Genomic DNA, 19,447 nt, shown 5'->3' on the forward strand with positions numbered 1-19,447 from the left:
ATAATTCCAAACGAGAGTATAAGTGACGATATAGGTGTTCCCGTACGAGCAGAAATACCCTTCAAAACATTGGTATATGCCGCAAACTTGCCTTTGGGCTGTGATGACATGTGGATGAAGGTAGAAAAGTATAATTCGGCTTCAGACCCCTGAGCTCGAAAATAATGTAAAACACTTGTGTATCTCCGGAAAACAGGGTATCAAAAGGTATCAAAGGGTATCAACTATCAAAGCAGGCACATTGTAAAAGTCAATCGATTTTGAAATTGACGGTTTCCATCTCACTGATCATGAGACTCAGGAACCGTTTATCCTACGGTTTCTCAGCCTTGGTCACACATGCCAGTTGACTGCTGATGACCAGGAGAATTAAACAGATGCAAGTCAATCTATAGTGCAAAGCGAAGTGTATTCAACAAATGGTGGCAGCATGAGTAGTAAGGCGCGACGCATCTCTCGAGGGCTGCAAATATCGGTACGACAGTCCGATTTCAAAACCGTAGAGATCTGCCGAACGCGCTCTCCTATGTACAGCTTAATAGGTTTTGAAGCCGATCAATTTCAAGACGTGGGAAGGAATTTTGGCGGGCAACATTGGATCGTTTCCTAATTAAACTCCCTTTCATGAAAAGGAATTCCAGCAAAAGTATTCGCTACGATATTCACATACCAGATTAACTCGAGAGATAAAATCATTATCTCGACTGTCCAAAGTATAGTATACAAACATAATTTACAGGTAAACGTACAACTTAAACATTCGCATTACGCAAAGTAGGATCGACCCACTCTAACCCAAGTATCTTAAACACGTCTTCTTCGTTCTCGGGCACAAATAATTTAGAATCATGTCTCCTTGTCCTAAATCGCACGTCAGGACCAAGATTAGTACTATCTCAAGAAAAAAAAAGTAAACGTACAATCCGGAACTGTCAAATTTCATCCCTCTGGACAGACATAAATTTAGGTACACATATCATCGGTTTTGAAAAACGTACTTTTCGACTTTAGCCCAAAGTCTCAAATCACGTTCAAATAGCCTCGATCCACTCCTGATCATAAACCATAAGTCAAAAGGTAAGATTGATGAAAAAGCAAAACGGTAATTACCACCCGACTACAGCGGTCCAATAGGCTTCCGGAGGAGCAAAGATCAAGTCGAGACGACGATACAATCTTCGAGTCTGTGAACCCGCTTCAGAAGATTGTGACTGCGAAGCTGTTGATGAAGCGGGTAGTCGGAACACGGTTAAGGCCTTTTCTAGCGAGTCCCAGTGTTCCGTGCGAAGTGGATTGTGTGAATGAAACCCGGATAAGTCTAAATTGATGAAACCTCAAAAGGTCAATTAGTCTTGCGCAAATTTCAACTACGTACGCATGACATGAGTTACCAAACCTTGAGAGTAGTTAGAAACTTGAACATGCAAAGCATGAATCAGCTCACCGCGTTTATACAATCTCTCGACCAGTTTTGCCGCCATTCCTTTGATGGACCCTGTGCCTTGATGCATATCCGAATGGGTGATAACAATATCCATGTCATTGCTCTCAAGTTTTCCTCTCCTGTGCCTGTAGATATATGAGTATTTGATGTATCTTTCGAAGTTGATAAGCGGACCCTCCGACAACCGTGCTGGTACATCCCGCTTGAACTTGTTCTAGCTCGCTCATGATTACTCTATGTATTTCTTCAAGCTCCGCTCTTGGAATTGGGGTGTTCAAATCTTCTCTGAGAGCTAACGCAACTTTGACTGAAATGGGCGGAATTTTCGCATTTCCTTCTGTAAAGCTCTTTAAAGGTACTGGCCGTCCGTTAGGCGTAAATGTTTGTGACTCGATATCGTCTAGTTGAGAGGCATTGGCTCCTTGCGGGACGTCGTAGTATCTTTCCAGATCTCCTACAGACCGAAGACCAAGTTCGTATAAATGGCGAGCAGCGGATGGTCCGATACCATAAACTGTATTAAACAGCGAGAGAGAGCGGTAACGTTCTGATTCCAAGGTAGTCTCTGACATAACAGAGTCGGCCTAAATTCATGAACTTGGGGAAGTCAGTCTTACCTGTTTCTTCAATCGTTCCATTGTTGATGAATTCTTCGATCTACCGCATATTAGACTAAGACATCTGCCACCAAGTGCATTCGTACCTTTGAGCGGACTTTGGATCCAACGCCTGGTAGCTTAGAGATTTCTTGCCGAAAGTTGTCTCGCGTGATGACGGACGGATATGCTGAGCAGTGTTTAATAGCCGTGACAGACCCATTTACTATGTTGGCTCACATTTGATGATCTGGTGATTTAACTAAGTAGCGGCTTCGTACATCCTGTCGTCAAACACTCACAGCAACAGCACGTTCGTAGGCGAGGGCATTGACAGAGAGCCCCTCCAACTCTCGAGAACGCCCAAGGACATTCAGTGCAATTGCAAGTGCTTGGTTTGGACAAATTAATGGATGAGCACGCGCACACGCATACCTGGATCTCCAGTTATTCTTGACTTTTTCACTCGTCGGTTTGAAAACTACCACGGATTCTGCAGAAGCCATCGGATGAGCAGTGTTTTGTGATGGCTCGGAGCTTTCGTCCTGTTCCGGGCAATGCTCCACGGTATCGTTATGCAATTGTCTGATGGCGGCAAAGCCACCGCAAGGGGCAGGACGCTTTAATTTGATAGACTGGCGGAGCCATTCGGGAGTGACGATGGATTTTTGTTTCTGTTGGAGTCTAGTCAACGAGCGGGGTTATGGTAGGGTGTTATGACGCCATACATACAGCGACGTCCCATGGAACGTGCCGTTCGAGACGTTTGAGCATGTGAACGACTGTGATTATGATATCTGCTGTCTCTGGACTGCTTGAGAGCTGTAGATGGAGACCGCTAGCATGTGACTCTACAAGACGGTATATATCGGCAATTTCTTTCTCATCCAGTTTTGCCTGGACGACGTAGACCCTCAGTCGCTGGTTTGAAAAGCCGTCCCAGCTGTCGAGGGAGTCGGAGCGCTGCCGTTTGGATGGCCCGTCTGAAGGCGAAGAACTCGGGGTGCGCGGACGCTTACCGAGCATGTAGCACGGAGAGGCAGCAGACGCCGAGATTTGTCATATAAAATGGGGCGATGAGAACCAGATGCCGGATTCGGGAGCGTGTGCTCGACGGCACAATTTAATGAGATTCGAGTAGCCGCATCGCTTCATACCCCTCTCCCGCACGACTTCACCCATGGCTCAAGCCAGCATCCACCTCGCAGAATCATTCACAGATCCCCCAAATTACTCTTTTCCTCACCACCGTCTCAACCGCACCCTCCGAGACCCGTCCAAAACCCCCATCGTATTAGTAGCATGCGGGTCCTTTAGTCCTGTCACGTACCTTCATCTCCGTATGTTCGAAATGGCCAAGGACTACGTTAGACAGAACACAGACTTCGAAATTGTTGGTGCCTATCTCAGCCCTGTCAGTGACCAGTACAAAAAGCCTGGTCTTCTCTCTGCCCGCCACCGGTGCGTACATCAGCGATGGTACTCCTTTTTTCTCTTTGGTCGCCCTACCCGGTGTATCCTTGGCCTTCCGTCATGGTCTGCGTTCCGGGATGCATATCTTTGGACCGCCTTACCTGCCCTGGTGGCCTGATAAACACATACTTATTCAGTATGCCATCCAATCATCTTTATCTTTCAGAGGTCTCGTGACGATACTGATGCTTCTTTATTCAGAGTCACCATGTGCAACCTCGCCGCTGAAGAATCAAATAATTGGTTGATGGTGGATCCTTGGGAAGCTTTCCAATCATACCAACGGACGGCCATAGTGCTGGACCACTTTGATCACGAAATCAACACTGTCTTAGGCGGCGTAGAAACTGCCAGTGGCGAGCATCGGACCGTTCGCCCTATGCTGCTTGCAGGCTCCGACCTTATTGCCACTATGAGCGAACCGGGAGTGTGGAGCTACGCTGATGTGTGTTGATTATTGCTTGAACATCGCGTCTTATTGATGTCCACCTAGCTGGATCATATCTTGGGTCGGTATGGGTGTCTCATAGTTGAAAGGGCTGGCACCGGAATGGATCAGGCTGTCGATAGCCTTGCTCGTTGGCGCAGCAATATTTATCTGATATCACAACTTATTCAAAATGACGTCTCCAGCACCAAGGTATATTTTTATATTCTACACTTTGTATACAAGTATTGATTGTTGCCATCAAGGTTCGACTCTTCCTTAGAAGAGGACTCTCTGTTCGATATTTGCTACCCAACGCTGTTGTGAACTACATTGAACAGCACGGCCTTTATCAGGAAGAAGGTTCCGCTTCTGTTTCTGATAAGGGAAAGGACAAGGAGACCAGCGGAAGTAGCTCAAGGAAGGAAACATCTCAAGTTTGCTGACAAGGATGGATTATACTTGGATGGGTAGGAGGAATTAGCTTTCTATGACGAATGGAAACTCATAGACTTCGTCGCCCATAGACTGGAACATCGACTATCTTATCTCTGCTTTCTATTACAATATTTAATGCCGCGTCAGATCTTCCACTCATCTAGCCTGTGCTCTCTCTGTACATAAGTACGAACAAATCTTTCGTTTAATGTCATGTCGAATCGTTCGTTGACCTTGGCAATTCATAGATCCATTCTTCCATGTAACATCGGAACCTAGAAAATTGCGGACTGTACAAAATTTGTTCTAACTCTATTTGTGAATCGGACTTGAAGCTTGAAGGAGATGCGTAGCGAATTCTTATCTCGTCTCAGAAATCCAATTTGATCGGCTTGGTTTTGCATTTCGGCGGTAGCCACTCATGGTGTAGCGAATCTTGCGGGTGATGGCATCAAGCCCCAGTGCCGTCGACGTGACCGTCTTTTCGGTCGCCCTAAGCCTCACCTCTCAGAACCTCAACATTTCACGTTGCCGATTAAGTCCGGCGAAAAGATCAGCAAACCTTGCATGGTCAACTAACGCTCTTGAATTTCAAGCGATACCGCGGAGACTACAGTCTACAATCATGCAATGACACAGCGTGCGCCCCTGCCGGCTGGTGCGAAAAGAAGACTTCTTGTTTACAGCGGACTCTGCCACAATGGATGATATTCGTTCTTCCGTAGCCTTCTGTTGGGATTCTTTTGTTTCATGGTGCGTCCTCCTAGTACCCCGTGCAGTAATTTCCTCTGGAACCTGATCTTCGCTTCAGGAATTGGGATCAGTCGCGCCATTTAACGTGTAGGATGCAGTGCTGCCAACGCCACAACCGGTGGATTCGCCATCGCGAGGGGTCATCCATTCTTTAAAGCTTCTGTTCTTATGTCCGATGGCGTGCATTGGAACCCATTCTGGGAGGCGTGAGACAGTCATGCTGGTCAAGTTCATCCGTTTTGCGTTAGTATGGCCTCTTCGTTCCCATTTACTCAATGTTGCTCGTGCCCTACCTAACATGTAAGCGGCCACGTTTGGGTGCAAAAATGGGTACTTTGTGGAGGATAAAAGCTCGACTGAGACACCCCGACGTCTTCTTTCTGCCGAACAACTGCAACTTGACGCGCATTCCAATCCTTGTCAGGTCACATATTCCACCTTCGCGCCCATCGTTTCAGCTAGCTGGCATTTTTTCCAAATAGACACTGGTATAGATGTCTGGCGCCACCGGCAAAAGTGTGCGCATAAAAAGCACAGTCACTTCCCAGGCAGATGGAGTAGCATCTCATCAGGGTGCTGAAGACGACGGCACCGTTCAAACTCCCGACTTGGCGATACAAGAAAGTAGGATTATGTGGGTTGTATTACTTCTCCTGTACCAGATCGTTCTGATGCTGAGGTTCCATTCTCGTTCATCTCGGTCAATAGCCGCCGCGTCGATTGGCGGATGCTTCCTGTCCTGGGGATGTTATACGCCGTAGCGTTGATAGATAGGACCAACCTTGGAATTGCGCGTGCCGCTGGGATGGATCACGATCTTGTATGTTTACCCCTATCTTTGCGCATACAATTAGAGCTTATCAAATATTGTGGCTTCGCTTTGGTTACCTGGACTTTTGTCTCCAGCATCTTGATCGTGGGTCTCGCTACAGCATCGTCTCTTTTGTCTATTTCATTCCTTATACAATACTGTAGGTGTTTTGATGATCTGAAAGAAAATTTTGGATGCTTATCCCGATTTGATGATCTGGTAGACAATTCCCCAGCAACGTTATTCTCCGAAAAGTCGGAGTTACCAACTGGTTGACGTTCTGTGTTGTATCATGGGGTGCAGTTCAACTTGCAATGGGGTTCGTGTCTTCATGGATACACCTTGCGGTTTGTAGGGTGCTGCTCGGTGCTTTCGAGGTAGGTCATTGAAGGTTGAACCGAGATGCGTCACTCAAAGGTCCGCCAAGGCAGGGTTCTTTCCTGGTTTAGTGTTCGTGATCACTACTTGGTGCGACATTTCTCTTCTCTGAGTACGTTGCAAGGCATGCTGATTCTCATCCCAAATCTCAGGTACACTCGGCATGAAGTACAAAAACGGTATTTCTTCTCGCCTGTTGTATACTCTGAAACTGATTGTGATTCTGATCCTAATCTTGCTGGTGTGTTCGTTGGGATGTAAAGTCTTGGTGCCTTCTATGTCATATCTATTTTGATTGGAGGTTTCAGCCCCATCTTTGCTTATGTCTTGACCCTCCTGGGGGGGAAACAGGGCATCCCGGCATGGGCTTGGATTTTCGTGAGTTACTTTCATCCTATCATTCAAGTTCACGTCTCATGTTTTATTTTTGTAGATCATCGAGGGGGCTATCACTATATTATTCGGTGCAATCTCTTGGTTCTTCATCCCTGAGTTTCCAGATCAGAACAAGTTCCTAACCAAAGAAGAGACAAATGTGGTTCTCGGACGGGTTGAGAAAGATCGTGGGGACTCCGTTCCTGACACACTGACCCTAAAGAAAACGTTGTTGCATCTTCGAGACTGGAAAATGTGGGCTTTTGGTGGGTGGTTTAATTGCATCTGTTCAGAGGAAGGCTGTTGATGTTCTGTGATATGATAGCGATCATGTATTTTTGTGCCACAGTACCCGCATATGCGATTGGGTGCGCGTTATAAAACGTTTGTTGTCCTTACTACACCACTGATGACATATCCTTATCAGATTCTTCGTCACAATTATCCTTCGGTCCATGGGATGGTCCATTGCCAATTCCCTGTTGCTCGTAAGCATGCGTAGTAGTCGCCGCGATTTTACACTAATTCCCTACGTCGCTTCTTAGACTGCGCCCCCATACATCTTTGCGGTATGTGAGGTTGGACAACTCACGCGTTTTTGTAAGAGTTAATGTTATGATCAGGCAGCAACTGTAATGTTGTTCTCATGGCTTTCTGATAAGTATAAGCAGCGGGCAATCTTCATCGCACTCCAGACAGGTATAACTCTACTTGGATTGTTTTTGACGGGTTTCGTGGACTCCCCATTTGTGAGATACGTCGGTGAATTGGATTCTATCTGCTTCAGAGAGACTTATACTTAGAGCGTGACTGTTTAGGTATATTTTTGACCAATGGGGGCTCTGCGGGGTGCATTCCCGGTCTCCTCGCGTATGTGAGTAGAGTTTCGATATTATTTTCTGGAAACCTTTCTGAACATAGGGTGTTTCCATTTCCTGGTGTCCAGTCTGCCAACAATACGATTTCCCACTCCAAACGTGCCGTTTCTACTGCAATGGTGATCTCATTTGGAGGGGTGGGCGGTATTTTTGCAACTACAGTATTCCGTCAATCGGACTTCCCTCGTTACATACCCGGCATTTATGCGAGCATTGGTTGCCAGCTGCTTCTTCTGGCCTGTCTTACAGGAACCACTATATATTTCAGATTGGAGAATCTGAAAGTCAGGCAGGGCTGTAGGATCGTTGGGCAAGGGGCTGATTTTGTGTACACTCTATGATCAATACGAGAGAACACCACGCATGAGAACGATTATACTTTTCTTGAACATCTTATTACATACAATCTTGTTCATAAATACATTTATTGATATCCTTATGTCTCTTCCTTCTCGTTAAGGGATGCCTTATCAGATTGAGCTTCCTTCAACACTGCCACTGATGAAGCTCTGAAGCCCTGCTCTCATGGTTGACAACACCAAGACAACACTTCCTCGGGCCTTCGAAGTAAAATGTCCACGGTCGTTCTGTAGAAGCGAATGGCGCGCGATAGTCTGACGGCACAATCCGGGAGTCAGGGACTCCGAGTCGTGTTTCGCTGGTTGACAGCGGTAAAGTCGTTCTTCCTTCTTTCTTTGCGAAGTTCTAACCTGTACCTGAAGTACAGAAGCAACGCAGTGATGTAGACGTGCTATATGTGGCTTCGGCAATAGGAAGAGACTCCGATTTTTCAAAATGGAACGTGAACGACCTCTCCAACTGCCATTGTAACAATGAATCAACAAATGTGTTTACCGGTTTCTCGATCAATCATGTCTGCCTGGTAGAACTGCATCCCGTGCGTAGAAAATGTCAAGAAAGTTTCTCTGAACAGACTGTCTACTGTTGGATTCTTCTCAGGTGCAGGGTCCTGCAACGAGTGCTTCATGGCTTATCCGCCGACTCTGCTTGTATGAAACGGGTGTTACTGCGCGGTTTGATGATGTAGGGACTCGGCGTTAAATTCGCAAGCAGATATCAAGAATGATCCCGGAAAATTGTCGCTACAATCTACACTCTCTACACTCTCGCCCAATGAAAACAACACGACTCGAATTAAAAGTATACAGCTGAGTTTTATCGTATCAGCTTACTTTAATCTATAGTCTAACTAACTTTTTGTAGGGGTACTTCCCCTTCTGGTTCTCCCACACCTGCTCTGCATGATTGACAGAGATAACACAAGAGTCTTAACCCTGAAATGCGTGCCGATTTGGTTCGTATGCTTTCTACTCCCTTTTTATCTGAGTAGGCATTGTCACCGGTCACCCGATACCAGGAACCATTAGCGGACAAACGAATTAACATCGTATCGATGATATATCCGCCGTTTTGTATGCCCCGATTTGCCTTATCAACGATGATGATTGGGGTCGACCAGGTCATATCACCCTAGTCAGCTTCCTGGCAAAACTATTCTCTGTGACCTTTAGTATCTTCGTATGGGAGGGATTCCGTGCGGCGCTCGGCTTGGGTTTCGTGGTTGAATCCTCATCACTTTTGGAGCCCATCGAGGGCGCGATTACGCTATTCCTTGCGATCCTGGCTTGGTCTTCGTTCCCTGGTTCCTTCATCGGAATACGTTGTTGACGCAATTACAAAATAAAGTTCTTTCTTCAGAAGTAGAACCAATCGTGGATGTTCTGTGCCGTATTTCCTGATGACGGACAAGGTTGTCAATCACTTGAAAGCTGGACTCAATGGGTGTATCGTGAGTATCCGTTGGAAAATGTGGCAGGAATAGAGTTTCTGACTGAGTTAAAGGCATCATGTTCTTACGCACTACAACACAAGCCTGTAAGGGGAGTTCATTCAACCGACACAAGAACAGAGATTGTCGCTTCTGTTCGGGCGTTCTACTTAATCTCCGTCACAAAACTTGAGATAAACACCAAGGCCCTTTTCCTCTCAGATAACGCCAGTAGTCGCCCGACAACGTAGTATCGTAAGCATGCTTATTCCGGGCTCCAATAGATATTGATTCCCGCGTCAGGATGACCCAGTACGCCACAAGTAACAGTCATACTTGTGGGAGTGTCGGGTATCACGGTTACGGTGATATTCCGTGCACAGGATGTCCCTGTGCCTCTGATGCATCCTAGGCTTGCAACTCGCTCGTTTCGTTTGTTGTAATTGTCATGTTAGTTTTCTCTTTCTAAAGATATAGTGATGTCCATTGCAAGTCAGAATCTCCTTGCGACGGAGCATTATTGCTTCTTCTATTTCTAAAGATTGAATAGGATTCAATTTCCGTGAGAGGGAACAAGTTCGAAGCCGTCGGAGGGCCAACCAGGTATCTTCTATATCTTTTTAGTGTTTCGAATCTCGTCTGCCTACCAACTGTCCGATATGTCTTCGGCACCATCATCATCATCCCTGTACTAAATTGAAATGTCTTGAAGTGGCGCTAGTTCATGATCAGTAACGCTTGCTAACATCACAGATTGAGGTGCAAACATCAAAGCCCAAGCTCTCAATTCTGGTCAATGTCATTAATGAATTAATGATCCACATGGCTACACTTACCAGGGCTTGAGATTACACTGAGACTACATCAGTGGGATGAGTATCAATGGCGTTTGTCAAGTTTGTTTGTCCAAAAGATTGATGGCCAAGCCATCACCATGCCATTCTCTTGTATTGCCCTATATCATGCATTGACGTTCCAGGCTTTGCCCTCCCACACTGGCTTCTTCGATGGTATCGGAGTTGACCAAATAAAGTAGCGCCTGTTCTCGAAATCTCCGACCCTTCACATACGCGTCAGCCCGATTACAATGACCCCCTACCACCGTACCGAGGGCTCAAAAAGCATCCACAGATCACTGGAAGAACCTCAGGCAGCCACAACTACTCAGGTCTACTGGTGACGTACTATTTACATGTGCACAAGTTGATTATCTTGCCTAGAAAAGGCAGGTTGCCCATCTCATTACCTCTCTATGTAATGCCAAGGGTTTCGGCTGATACATTCGAAATCAATGCAAGGTACCACTTCCGACTTCATATTACTACATGAATTCATCATCAAAGATCTTTTTTCTGGAAGGTCGCCATGGGTTTCACACTCTACCACCGGAGTCGGACCACCATTCGGACATTCCTTTCCCCCTCCGTTAATGGAGAAAGAAGTTTCATAACGGAAATATGAGGGCTTTAAGACTTGGTTTGGACTGTATTCACTTGTCATCCGCCCCATAGATGCTAGGATATGGCTTCCCTGTATTGATTCAGGGCGGTGTCTAAGAATATAAGGTGAATCAAGCCATCACATGCAACTTCATTGCTGTTTTCCCCCCATCGTGCCGTTATGCAACCCACCTCCGTTGACGCTGATGCTAAAGCAAGCTCTAAAGATCTGACATTGAACTCAACAGAGGAGCCAAAGGGGCCAGATCGTAAACTAGAGCGTCGGACAATGTAAGACAGCATTCTATCTGCATAAGGTCAGCTTATTAACCGGTTTTCCAGTCTACATATAGATTTGCGTATATTACCGTTGCTCGCCGCGATATATGCTGCCGCACTAATCGACCGAATAAATCTGGGCGCAGCTGACACTGCTGGGATGGGGGAGGATCTGGTAATGTCAAATAGCAAGAGCCTTGAAATTGAGACTAAAATTCAGGAAATTAACCGCAGCAACTTGGTATTAACGGACGCTTCAACATCGTTAGCACCTTGTACTTCGTGACATATATCATCTTGTACGTCTATCGACAATTCGTGTGTCTATTTCTTTGACTGTCTTTCCAGTCAGTTACCTGGCAACATGTTTCTCCCCGTGATTGGCATTAGGCCCTGGATAACGTCCTGCGTCGTTGCTTGGGGAGCCGTTTCTTTCAGCATGGGGTTCGTCAAAAACTGGCAACAGCTAACAGCATTGCGACTACTTCTCGGTGTATTTGAAGTGAGTGTAACAATTTTGTGCGAATCTGTTGGTTAGACCGTTATTTTCTGACTCTTTTGTGGTGCAGGCATGCTACTTCCCTGCTATGGTTTACCTTATCTCAACTTGGCAAGTGCTCTGTATTATCCGCAAACTGGATCAAGCTGATATCGAACCTCATCAGGTACAAGCGCCATGAGGTTCAGAAAAGGTGTGCCACTTGTGTGTGACTCCTCTTCCCTTCGCTGATGTATCACGCATCTTATGTAGAATGGCCGCTTTTTACCTCATCTCTATCTGCATCAGTGGCCTCAGTCCGATTTTCGCGTGGGCGTTGAGTCTGCTCGATGGTAAAAGAAACATCGCCGGTTGGAGGTGGATCTTCGTAAGCAACAGACCATAGAACGTTTTTCACGACTCTTAATCCCGACTTCAGATAGTTGAGGGTGCCGTCACTATCTTCTTGGGAGTCTTGTGCTGGTTTGGGATTATAGACATCCCGCACCGGAATAAGTTTCTCTCTGCCGAACAAACAGCTTTTGTCATGAAACGCCTAGACGATGATCGCGGGGATGCAATTCCTGACAAGTTGACGTTGGCGAAGGTCCGGAAATATCTCTCCGATTGGAAACTTTGGGCATATGGTGGGTTCTGGATTATCTGATGGGCAATGCTTCTAACGTCCGCCAAGGAGTCATGTTTCTCTGTACTACATTACCCGCATGTGGGTATTTGTGATCGGATTCAACGATGTTCGTTTGAGCTCACGGGATTTTACCAGACGCCTTGGCGTACTTTATCACGTTCATCTTGAGAAATATGGGTTGGGATAGCACGCAGGCACTCCTTCGGGTATGAATTAAAATCCATCTCATTACGAAGAGACGATCTCACCCTCTTTTTAGAGCGCACCCCCTTATGCACCACCCGTAAGTCGATTGCTTGCCTCGTCACAAAAAATTAATTTAATGGGAAATGGGACAGATTATCACTTGCATGCTCTTCTCTTGGCTTTCGGACAAGTACAAGAATCGCAGCATTTTCCTCTCTATTCAGGCTCTCATTTGCCTTGTGGGGCTGGCCTTGGTTGCATTCGCGAAAGATAACGGTGTTCGATATCTTGGTAAGGATCAGCAGTTCTCTCAAATATGGCTAGAAAAACCAATCTGTTGTCCGTCGATCAGGGACGTTCTTGATAAACGCTGGCAACATAGGAACTATTCCTGGTGTTCTGGCTTGGGTTAGAATTTTGTTTTCTTTTTGGGTTTTATAAATGCTGACGGCTTCAACTAGTCATCGAACAATGTCGTTTCGCATAGTAAAAGAATTGTGCAAAGTGCTATAACGGTCATGTTTGGTGGAGTTGGTGGTATTTTAGCCACCACGACATTTCGGGCACAAGATGCCCCGCGTTATATTCCTGGTTAGTACATAGCCCTATTCGTTTTATTAACGGCCATTGAATCTGGGAAATTAGGTTTGGCTGTGTCTATCGGCTCGCAGGTCCTTCTTATGATTGTAGCGACGATTGTGGTTCTTTACAATCAGAGGATGAACAGGTTGTCGAGGGAAGGTAAATTGTCAGAACCTCTGGAAGGACAACCTGGGTTCTACTATACTCTCTGAATGAGATTTGTATAATGTTAATTTCCAGTATATAAACAACTACTAATTAATACATGTACCACCACAAAAATGTAGTATATATCCCATATTTCCCTCTTACACCAAAATGTAAACCTTCTTTCTGCATCTAAATGATACACTGAGATTGAGCACATGTTAGTCTGAGCTAAGTAATAGTCGTGGTTTCAATGTTGAGGAGATTAGGGGGCTTTTGTGAATTGGCACTTGGCAACTCAATGTATCGGAGGGGTCGATCATATCGGAATGCCACAAAGCCTTAGAGAATGACATTTGACATGAAGACTCCATTAGCTTATTTACTTTCCTTGAGGCTTATGATACTATTCCATTCGGCGTGTACTGTACTAATTAACGTCCATATGGGAATGATTGGTCCGCGGGTATAGGGTAGTGTATTATCTGTGCCACTGATCAGTTTAGATCTATAGTTCGGCCATGACCGTATATGAGCTTGGCCTCGTAACTTGAGAGGAAATATATTCAGAAAAGAAAGGCGCGACTGAACTGTTCAATCATTGATTACCGTATGTAGGAGTCAAGGGCAACGCATCTACATGAATGAAAAAAATGAATGAATTGAAGGAGTTAGCTCTGACGGGGATTGAAGAAACTTTTGAACGTAACTTACGGCCCTCCGATCAGTCAGTCAGTCAGTCAAACAAGGTAAGTGGGTTTGACTGGGGTTAGCCGGGTGGAAGGTGGAAAAAAAAAGGAATTGAATGATGTATGGAAGTATCAGTTAGCTAATAGTTAGTGTTCATGGGGGTACTACTACAAAGTAGTCATTAGCAGGAACATAGTTAAAGTTTGTTACTGATTAGCTGTTATTAGAAGAAATTTCCCTCGTAGTTTTTTTTTTTTTGGAATCAGAATTTATTACGCAACGCTCGAACACATTCCGATATCAGAGACAATAAAGAAGAGTATTAGGCGGAGTGAGGGCTCTGGGCGGCCCGATTGTCATCCAGCCCGAGGGTTGGAGAGATATTCGGCTTTTGCGTGCTGTCTAGGCGAAGAAGGGGAAAGGGAAAGGGGTAGGAATACAGGACGCGCGAGCGCTAGTGCAGTGGTTGACTTTGGCAGCCCTAGCCACGAGTGTGGGGATGGAGGTGGGGGAGAAATGAAAATAATAAGTCAGGATGAAAGGGAGGAAGCGGGATTTCCCTTGTAGTTGAGTCTGGGTCGGTGGCTTGGATTATGATGGATATTTGAAAAGAGATGTCGCTATGTTGCGTTGTTGTGGAATTAAAGAGTCACTGTACCACGAGAACTGCTTTGATATATAAATTGTTAGTTAGGTTGATGTCATGACATGCGAGAGCTTAGACTTCTCACAATTTTTGATGCTCCAAGTGCCATAACTTGAAGGGTTCTAGTAACAAGGCCACTGCTAGCGCAGACAAAAAAAAAAGTTGTTCGGGTTTAAATCGGAGCAGAAAACATTTTGTTGAGGAGCGGCCCGGGGGATGCGCAGCAAAGAACCGTCATCGCGGAAGAAAACTGGGTGAATATTAACGGAAGTCGAATGATCATTGTCGGGCGGATCCTCATGACGGATGCATATGTTATCTAAATCAGGCGCTGACTGGTAGTATATCGCTGTGTCTTTGACAGCGTACGAACAAAGGGCCATAACCCTATGATAGAAAGGTCCGGATGGTCAATGAGGTCACTGGATGCCAAGAGGTAAATCAGGTTCTTACCGGGAGTATTTAACAGTCATAGCACATTAGCACTAGATTAGCTTTCAAGTATGGGGAATCGGTTGATTTTTAGGTCGCCTGCCATGCGGAATAAACTCGTGAACACAAGTGCGCACAAGGGAGCAGAAAAAGGCCACTTCAAACCCGCTGTTGGAGACCACCTGAACAAAGCAGTCTACCACAAGACGGAACCAAAAGGACGGAGAGAGTGATCTAAATCCACTAAGGCCAGTCTGGATCCGCTGAAAGAAGGCATGACGGATTATTGTCGTTATTACTCGAGAGTCGCTAAAGTATGAGGGTGAGAGGTTGGGTACCTTTTAAGGGCTGGTTATTCCGTTGGTTGGTTTGACGTTTCCGACGATGGGTCCATGCAGCGTTGGATGTTGGTTTTCGTGCGGAGGGGGTTGGATTGCGGAGAGGAGAAAAAAGAGGAAGAGAATGTGGGGGGGGATCGACGTTGAATAGACGCGACGGTGTTGTAAGAGCTTATCACCGTACAGAGGTGGACGGATAAACGTAGCACGTGCCATGAGGGGTGTCCGAAAAAGGGGCGGGGTGTGACCAGTGTGACGGAAGCAGTTTGGCAGTTAAAGCCATGGCCGCATCGCAGCTCTCGCTCAGCCTCAACCAGATCCTCGCCAGCGACGCCCCCGTTCTCTCCCCCGTCTCTCCCGACATGCCAGACTTCCAGTGGGACATCCCCTTTTACGCTCACGCACCCCCTTCCCCGCCTTCTTCCTCGGCATCCCCCCTCCCGCCCCCCCGTATGCTCAAGGCCCGCACTTCTCCAGACCCCGCCCCCGACGCTTGTGTCCCCACCCACCAGCTCTTTGACCTCAACGCGCCCCCCTCCCCCGTCTCTTCCCTCCTTAGCGCCGACTCGCCCCTCCCCATGCACTCTGAACCCGCGCACTCTAGCAACAAACGCTCGGCTAGCCCCTCCCCAGCCCCCGCAAAGAAGCCCCGCGCCCAAGGCGAGCGCATAGCCTCCAAGGACTTTATTCCGCCGGACGTCACAGGTCTTACCAAGCGCGAGGCACGTCTCGTCAAAAACCGCGCCGCCGCCTTTCTCAGCAGGCAGCGCAAGCGTGAAGAATTCGAATCCATGGAGCAGTATGTCGCTTTTGACCCTTTTCTGCATAATCTCATTTTGACCCTTTAGCCGGGTCACCGAGCTCGAAAACGAGAACGCCCGTCTCCTCGCTCTAACTCAGGCCCCCGAAGACAGCAACCATCTGGCTTCCGAGGTGGAGCAGCTCAAGGCTGAACTCGCCGCCGCAAGAAATCGCGAACGCGAGCTTAATGCCCAATTAGCCACTCGTCCTTGCGCTTCTCCACCCCCGGCGCCTCCTGTCAAACTCGAGGCTTCCGATTCTTTTCCTCTTTCATCTCCCGCGCGCACCTCCAACGTGCCCTTTTCAAACAAGTCCGGCGCCAGCCTCGGGTTGATGGTGTGTTTCCAATTCTCCCGTTTCTATTCATAGCCTCACTCATTCCGCAAGCAGGTCCTCCTGTGTGCCCTTCCCTCTCTCCTCTCCATGCCCCTCCAGTCCACCAGCGCAACCACCAGTTTCACCGTTCCCACACCCCTCTTACCCATGGCCTCTTCTTTTGACATCAACTCGTATCTTCCCAACGATTATGATTGGTCCCGGCCAAGCCCCTCCTCCATCATGGATCTCGATTCAGATGTTCATCACCCCACTTTCTCATCACCCCGCAGACTCGAATTCTCTTCCGACATCGACACCGGCGCCCTTGGTAATCTCGACATATCCTTCGACACCACCCCGTCAGAGAATGGCAAGATCCGTGTGAGGATACACCCGGCTTCCTCGGACTCCTCACGCGCACCATCCCCTGGTGCCTCGTCCTCTGCTTCTTCCTCCGCGTGGGATTCCGACCCCTTTCACAGTGACAGGACATACGCCGCACCCTCCCCTTCCTCCGCCTCGTCTACCTCCGCCTTTTCTCCCATCTCTGCATCTGACCCCTTCTTCGGCATCAGCGGTCCCGGGAATGATTACGGTCTATCATCCATGCTGGATGGCAGTCTTGGCATGCTATACGGAGCTGGTTCTCCACCCGGCGACACTCTGAGTAGTCTCAACTTTCCCCACTCACCCATGGCTGTCTCCAACTTGGGACTGGGCAACAACGAATTCTCAATACCCGATCCCTTATCTCAAGGCCAGAAACGCCGCGTGCGAATTGCCCTCAAGAGTATGCCACAGGCTGGTGGAGCTGAAGGCGGTGAATGGGAAGTGCAATTATGCTAGACGACCCTTGTTTCCTTGTCAAAATTTCTTGGTTTTGTCCTGATCACCAAGCTTTCGTGTATTATCTATGCCTCTTTTCGAAATACCCTCCCCTTTCGTCCTTTCTAAACCCTTCAGAGCGGAAAAAATAACGTCTCGATGGATGGAAATGAATCATTTCTTAAAAACATGGTGGTGACTACGTCAAAACATTACCACCATCTTCTCTTTTTTTTTTTGTGTCGTCGCATGCTATATACATTCATCGTCATTAATTCAGTACATACACCCCAATTACACACATACGCATATAACCCGTATACCCTAAACTTTTTTTTGTTTTTTATTCAACTCTTTACCTAGCTTTGGAAAGGACTCCCCCCTCTTTCGTTTCTTGTAGTCATGTTTTTTTCTTATTTGTTTTAGTGGTTTATTTTATTTGGACGTTGATTTGTTGAGGGTGGTTTTTTTTCTTTTACTTATGGAATATGAGAATAGATGGGTTTATTTTGTAAGGATTTGTGTGAGTTTGAGTTGTATGAGTGTTCAATGTGTATCGCTGCGACTGTACACGTGTGTCGTGAGTTGAAGATCACACGAGCGTGAACCCTTTGGAGAAGGAATAGTTGGTTGTTATTGTAGTTTGACTTCCATGGTAACTAATTGATTTGTTTATTTTAAAACTGTTGAGAAAACTGGGTGTCGAATTCATGTGTTTCTATTGAATCTGTGTTTTTTTTTTTCAGGTCCAGGGGCGGCGTTAGTGGCGGAGTGAAGCGGTGGCAGTTGGCACTGTGTGTGTTTTTTTGAGATGTGGGATGTATATGATATGTGATATGTGAAAGAGGTCAGGGTGATAGTGTGTTGCTGCTACGGAGTTGTTGAGGATCAAATGTGGGTATACTACTATATGCTGTACATACAATGCAAAATTTTTATGATGTTCGTAAAGTTGGTGGTCCCTGACATTATGATAGACAGATTTATGTTTAGGAGCGGAGTTTACTCAAGTCGAGACAGTGTGTATTTGTAAAAAGTTGTCATGTCGCTGTACTGTATGAATATAATAATCATGCTAAAAGTTATCGAGGACGATGGACTCGTTGTGGAGGAGTCAAATGTGGGTATGTTCGTAAGTTGGTCCAGTTGGTCCCTGACACGGTGATGGACAAACGTATATATGTTTAGGTGCGGAGTTTACTTAGAGACGAGTACTGCCATAAATCAGTGGTAACTTATGAAGGGTGTCAAGTCGCTATGGTATGAATATATGTATCATGCTAATTATCGAGGACTATGGAGTTGTGGAGCTCTGCTAAGCCTATGATGTTCGTAAGTTGGTCCCTGATATGATGGATAGATCCTGATGTGTATTTTTGGGTGCGGAGTTTTTTTCTATTTCGAACTTTGTGATTCGGAGGTGTGGGAGGGTATGGGGTAGAATTGGACCCCTCTCGAGAGAGTAAATGGGTTAAAGACCCTCGGGTTGGGATTCGACCAACCGACCATTTTTCTGTTGTTAGGTTGAGTTTCAATGATTTAGGTTTTCTCTGACTTACAACTTTGAGGAAGTTTGTACAAAAGGATTTGTGCTCCTATTTTACACTCTAGGAGTTTCCTGACGATACTATGAAGTTGAACTAAAATTTTTACTTACTGCCCTTCGTTTGTATCGATGTTTGAGAACTCCCGGTAAAAATTTTTCTCTCAGGATACTCAGGAAAGGAAAACGGTATATCCCTTTTCTCCAATAACCTGTCGTACCTGGGGCACCAAGTAAAAAAACAGTGACGCAAGAAAATTATGTACATACATAGACATAGTAAGCACTCCCAATGATTTTTTTAACCTGATCATCAGAATTATTGATTGATGATCTACTTCAAGTACTCCCCCTCAAATTTCGATATAGTTATAGTAAGGTTACCCCGGGTTTCTTTCTCAACCCAAATATATCACAAGTAAGTACTTACTTGGTCGTCGTGGTCAGGGTTACGGCGTATGTGTCTCTCTTACAAGTTACAACGTCCGCCCGTACGGTCGGCGAGGGCGGCGGTGAGTGGAGGGAATTTATAGGCCCCGTATATCGCGCCTAGGCCCTCCCTTTGTGTTATTCTCACATGAAGGTGTATTATAGTCTCACGTACGTGAGTAAGTTGAACAAAATGCTAGGAGTTTGACGTCGTACGTGGGTACCGTATGAGATTCTTTTGGTTAACTGATTGGGCTGGTGCATAACTTGAGCACGAGTACGTGCATGTGCGTGTGTGGAGTA

General features: G+C 46.4%; 5 protein-coding genes across 5 annotated transcripts; 4 read left to right on the top strand and 1 right to left on the bottom strand.

The window, feature by feature from the left end:
- Window positions 1-752: 752 nt before the first annotated feature.
- AGABI2DRAFT_118163 (hypothetical protein) lies at window positions 753-3,066 on the bottom strand (the record flags this gene model as incomplete). The annotated part of the gene is made up of 12 exons (XM_006461194.1): window positions 753-861; window positions 921-947; window positions 999-1,052; window positions 1,111-1,318; window positions 1,376-1,396; window positions 1,445-1,569; window positions 1,619-2,009; window positions 2,062-2,101; window positions 2,148-2,230; window positions 2,281-2,290; window positions 2,343-2,714; window positions 2,773-3,066. The coding sequence occupies 12 exons, from the start codon at window positions 3,064-3,066 to the stop codon at window positions 753-755; spliced, it is 1,734 nt and encodes a 577-aa protein (XP_006461257.1).
- Window positions 3,067-3,205: 139 nt separating this feature from the next.
- AGABI2DRAFT_221910 (hypothetical protein) lies at window positions 3,206-4,521 on the top strand. The gene is made up of 5 exons (XM_006461195.1): window positions 3,206-3,501; window positions 3,715-3,958; window positions 4,007-4,153; window positions 4,207-4,410; window positions 4,468-4,521. Exons 1-4 carry the CDS (start codon window positions 3,221-3,223, stop codon window positions 4,384-4,386), a joined length of 852 nt encoding a protein of 283 aa, XP_006461258.1. The 5' UTR covers window positions 3,206-3,220; the 3' UTR covers window positions 4,387-4,410; window positions 4,468-4,521.
- Window positions 4,522-5,752: 1,231 nt separating this feature from the next.
- On the top strand, window positions 5,753-8,021 carry AGABI2DRAFT_204922 (hypothetical protein). The gene is made up of 14 exons (XM_006461196.1): window positions 5,753-5,765; window positions 5,840-5,951; window positions 6,038-6,102; window positions 6,166-6,319; window positions 6,370-6,410; window positions 6,473-6,499; window positions 6,584-6,698; window positions 6,754-6,961; window positions 7,021-7,063; window positions 7,123-7,183; window positions 7,241-7,264; window positions 7,319-7,457; window positions 7,514-7,569; window positions 7,642-8,021. Exons 2-14 carry the CDS (start codon window positions 5,859-5,861, stop codon window positions 7,912-7,914), a joined length of 1,299 nt encoding a protein of 432 aa, XP_006461259.1. The 5' UTR covers window positions 5,753-5,765; window positions 5,840-5,858; the 3' UTR covers window positions 7,915-8,021.
- A 2,948-nt stretch (window positions 8,022-10,969) lies between these two features.
- AGABI2DRAFT_192788 (hypothetical protein) lies at window positions 10,970-13,316 on the top strand. The gene is made up of 15 exons (XM_006461197.1): window positions 10,970-11,092; window positions 11,144-11,255; window positions 11,315-11,379; window positions 11,429-11,582; window positions 11,650-11,690; window positions 11,746-11,772; window positions 11,832-11,946; window positions 11,998-12,205; window positions 12,253-12,285; window positions 12,343-12,413; window positions 12,467-12,490; window positions 12,546-12,684; window positions 12,746-12,801; window positions 12,855-12,984; window positions 13,039-13,316. Exons 1-15 carry the CDS (start codon window positions 10,983-10,985, stop codon window positions 13,185-13,187), a joined length of 1,434 nt encoding a protein of 477 aa, XP_006461260.1. The 5' UTR covers window positions 10,970-10,982; the 3' UTR covers window positions 13,188-13,316.
- Window positions 13,317-15,509: 2,193 nt separating this feature from the next.
- Window positions 15,510-17,193, top strand: AGABI2DRAFT_143213 (hypothetical protein; the record flags this gene model as incomplete). The annotated part of the gene is made up of 3 exons (XM_006461198.1): window positions 15,510-16,027; window positions 16,077-16,365; window positions 16,420-17,193. 3 exons carry the CDS (start codon window positions 15,510-15,512, stop codon window positions 17,191-17,193), a joined length of 1,581 nt encoding a protein of 526 aa, XP_006461261.1.
- Window positions 17,194-19,447: the final 2,254 nt, after the last annotated feature.

The sequence above is a fragment of the Agaricus bisporus genome, assembly GCF_000300575.1.
Source record: "Agaricus bisporus var. bisporus H97 unplaced genomic scaffold AGABI2scaffold_5, whole genome shotgun sequence".
In the NCBI taxonomy this organism is placed as follows: Eukaryota; Fungi; Basidiomycota; class Agaricomycetes; order Agaricales; family Agaricaceae; genus Agaricus; species Agaricus bisporus.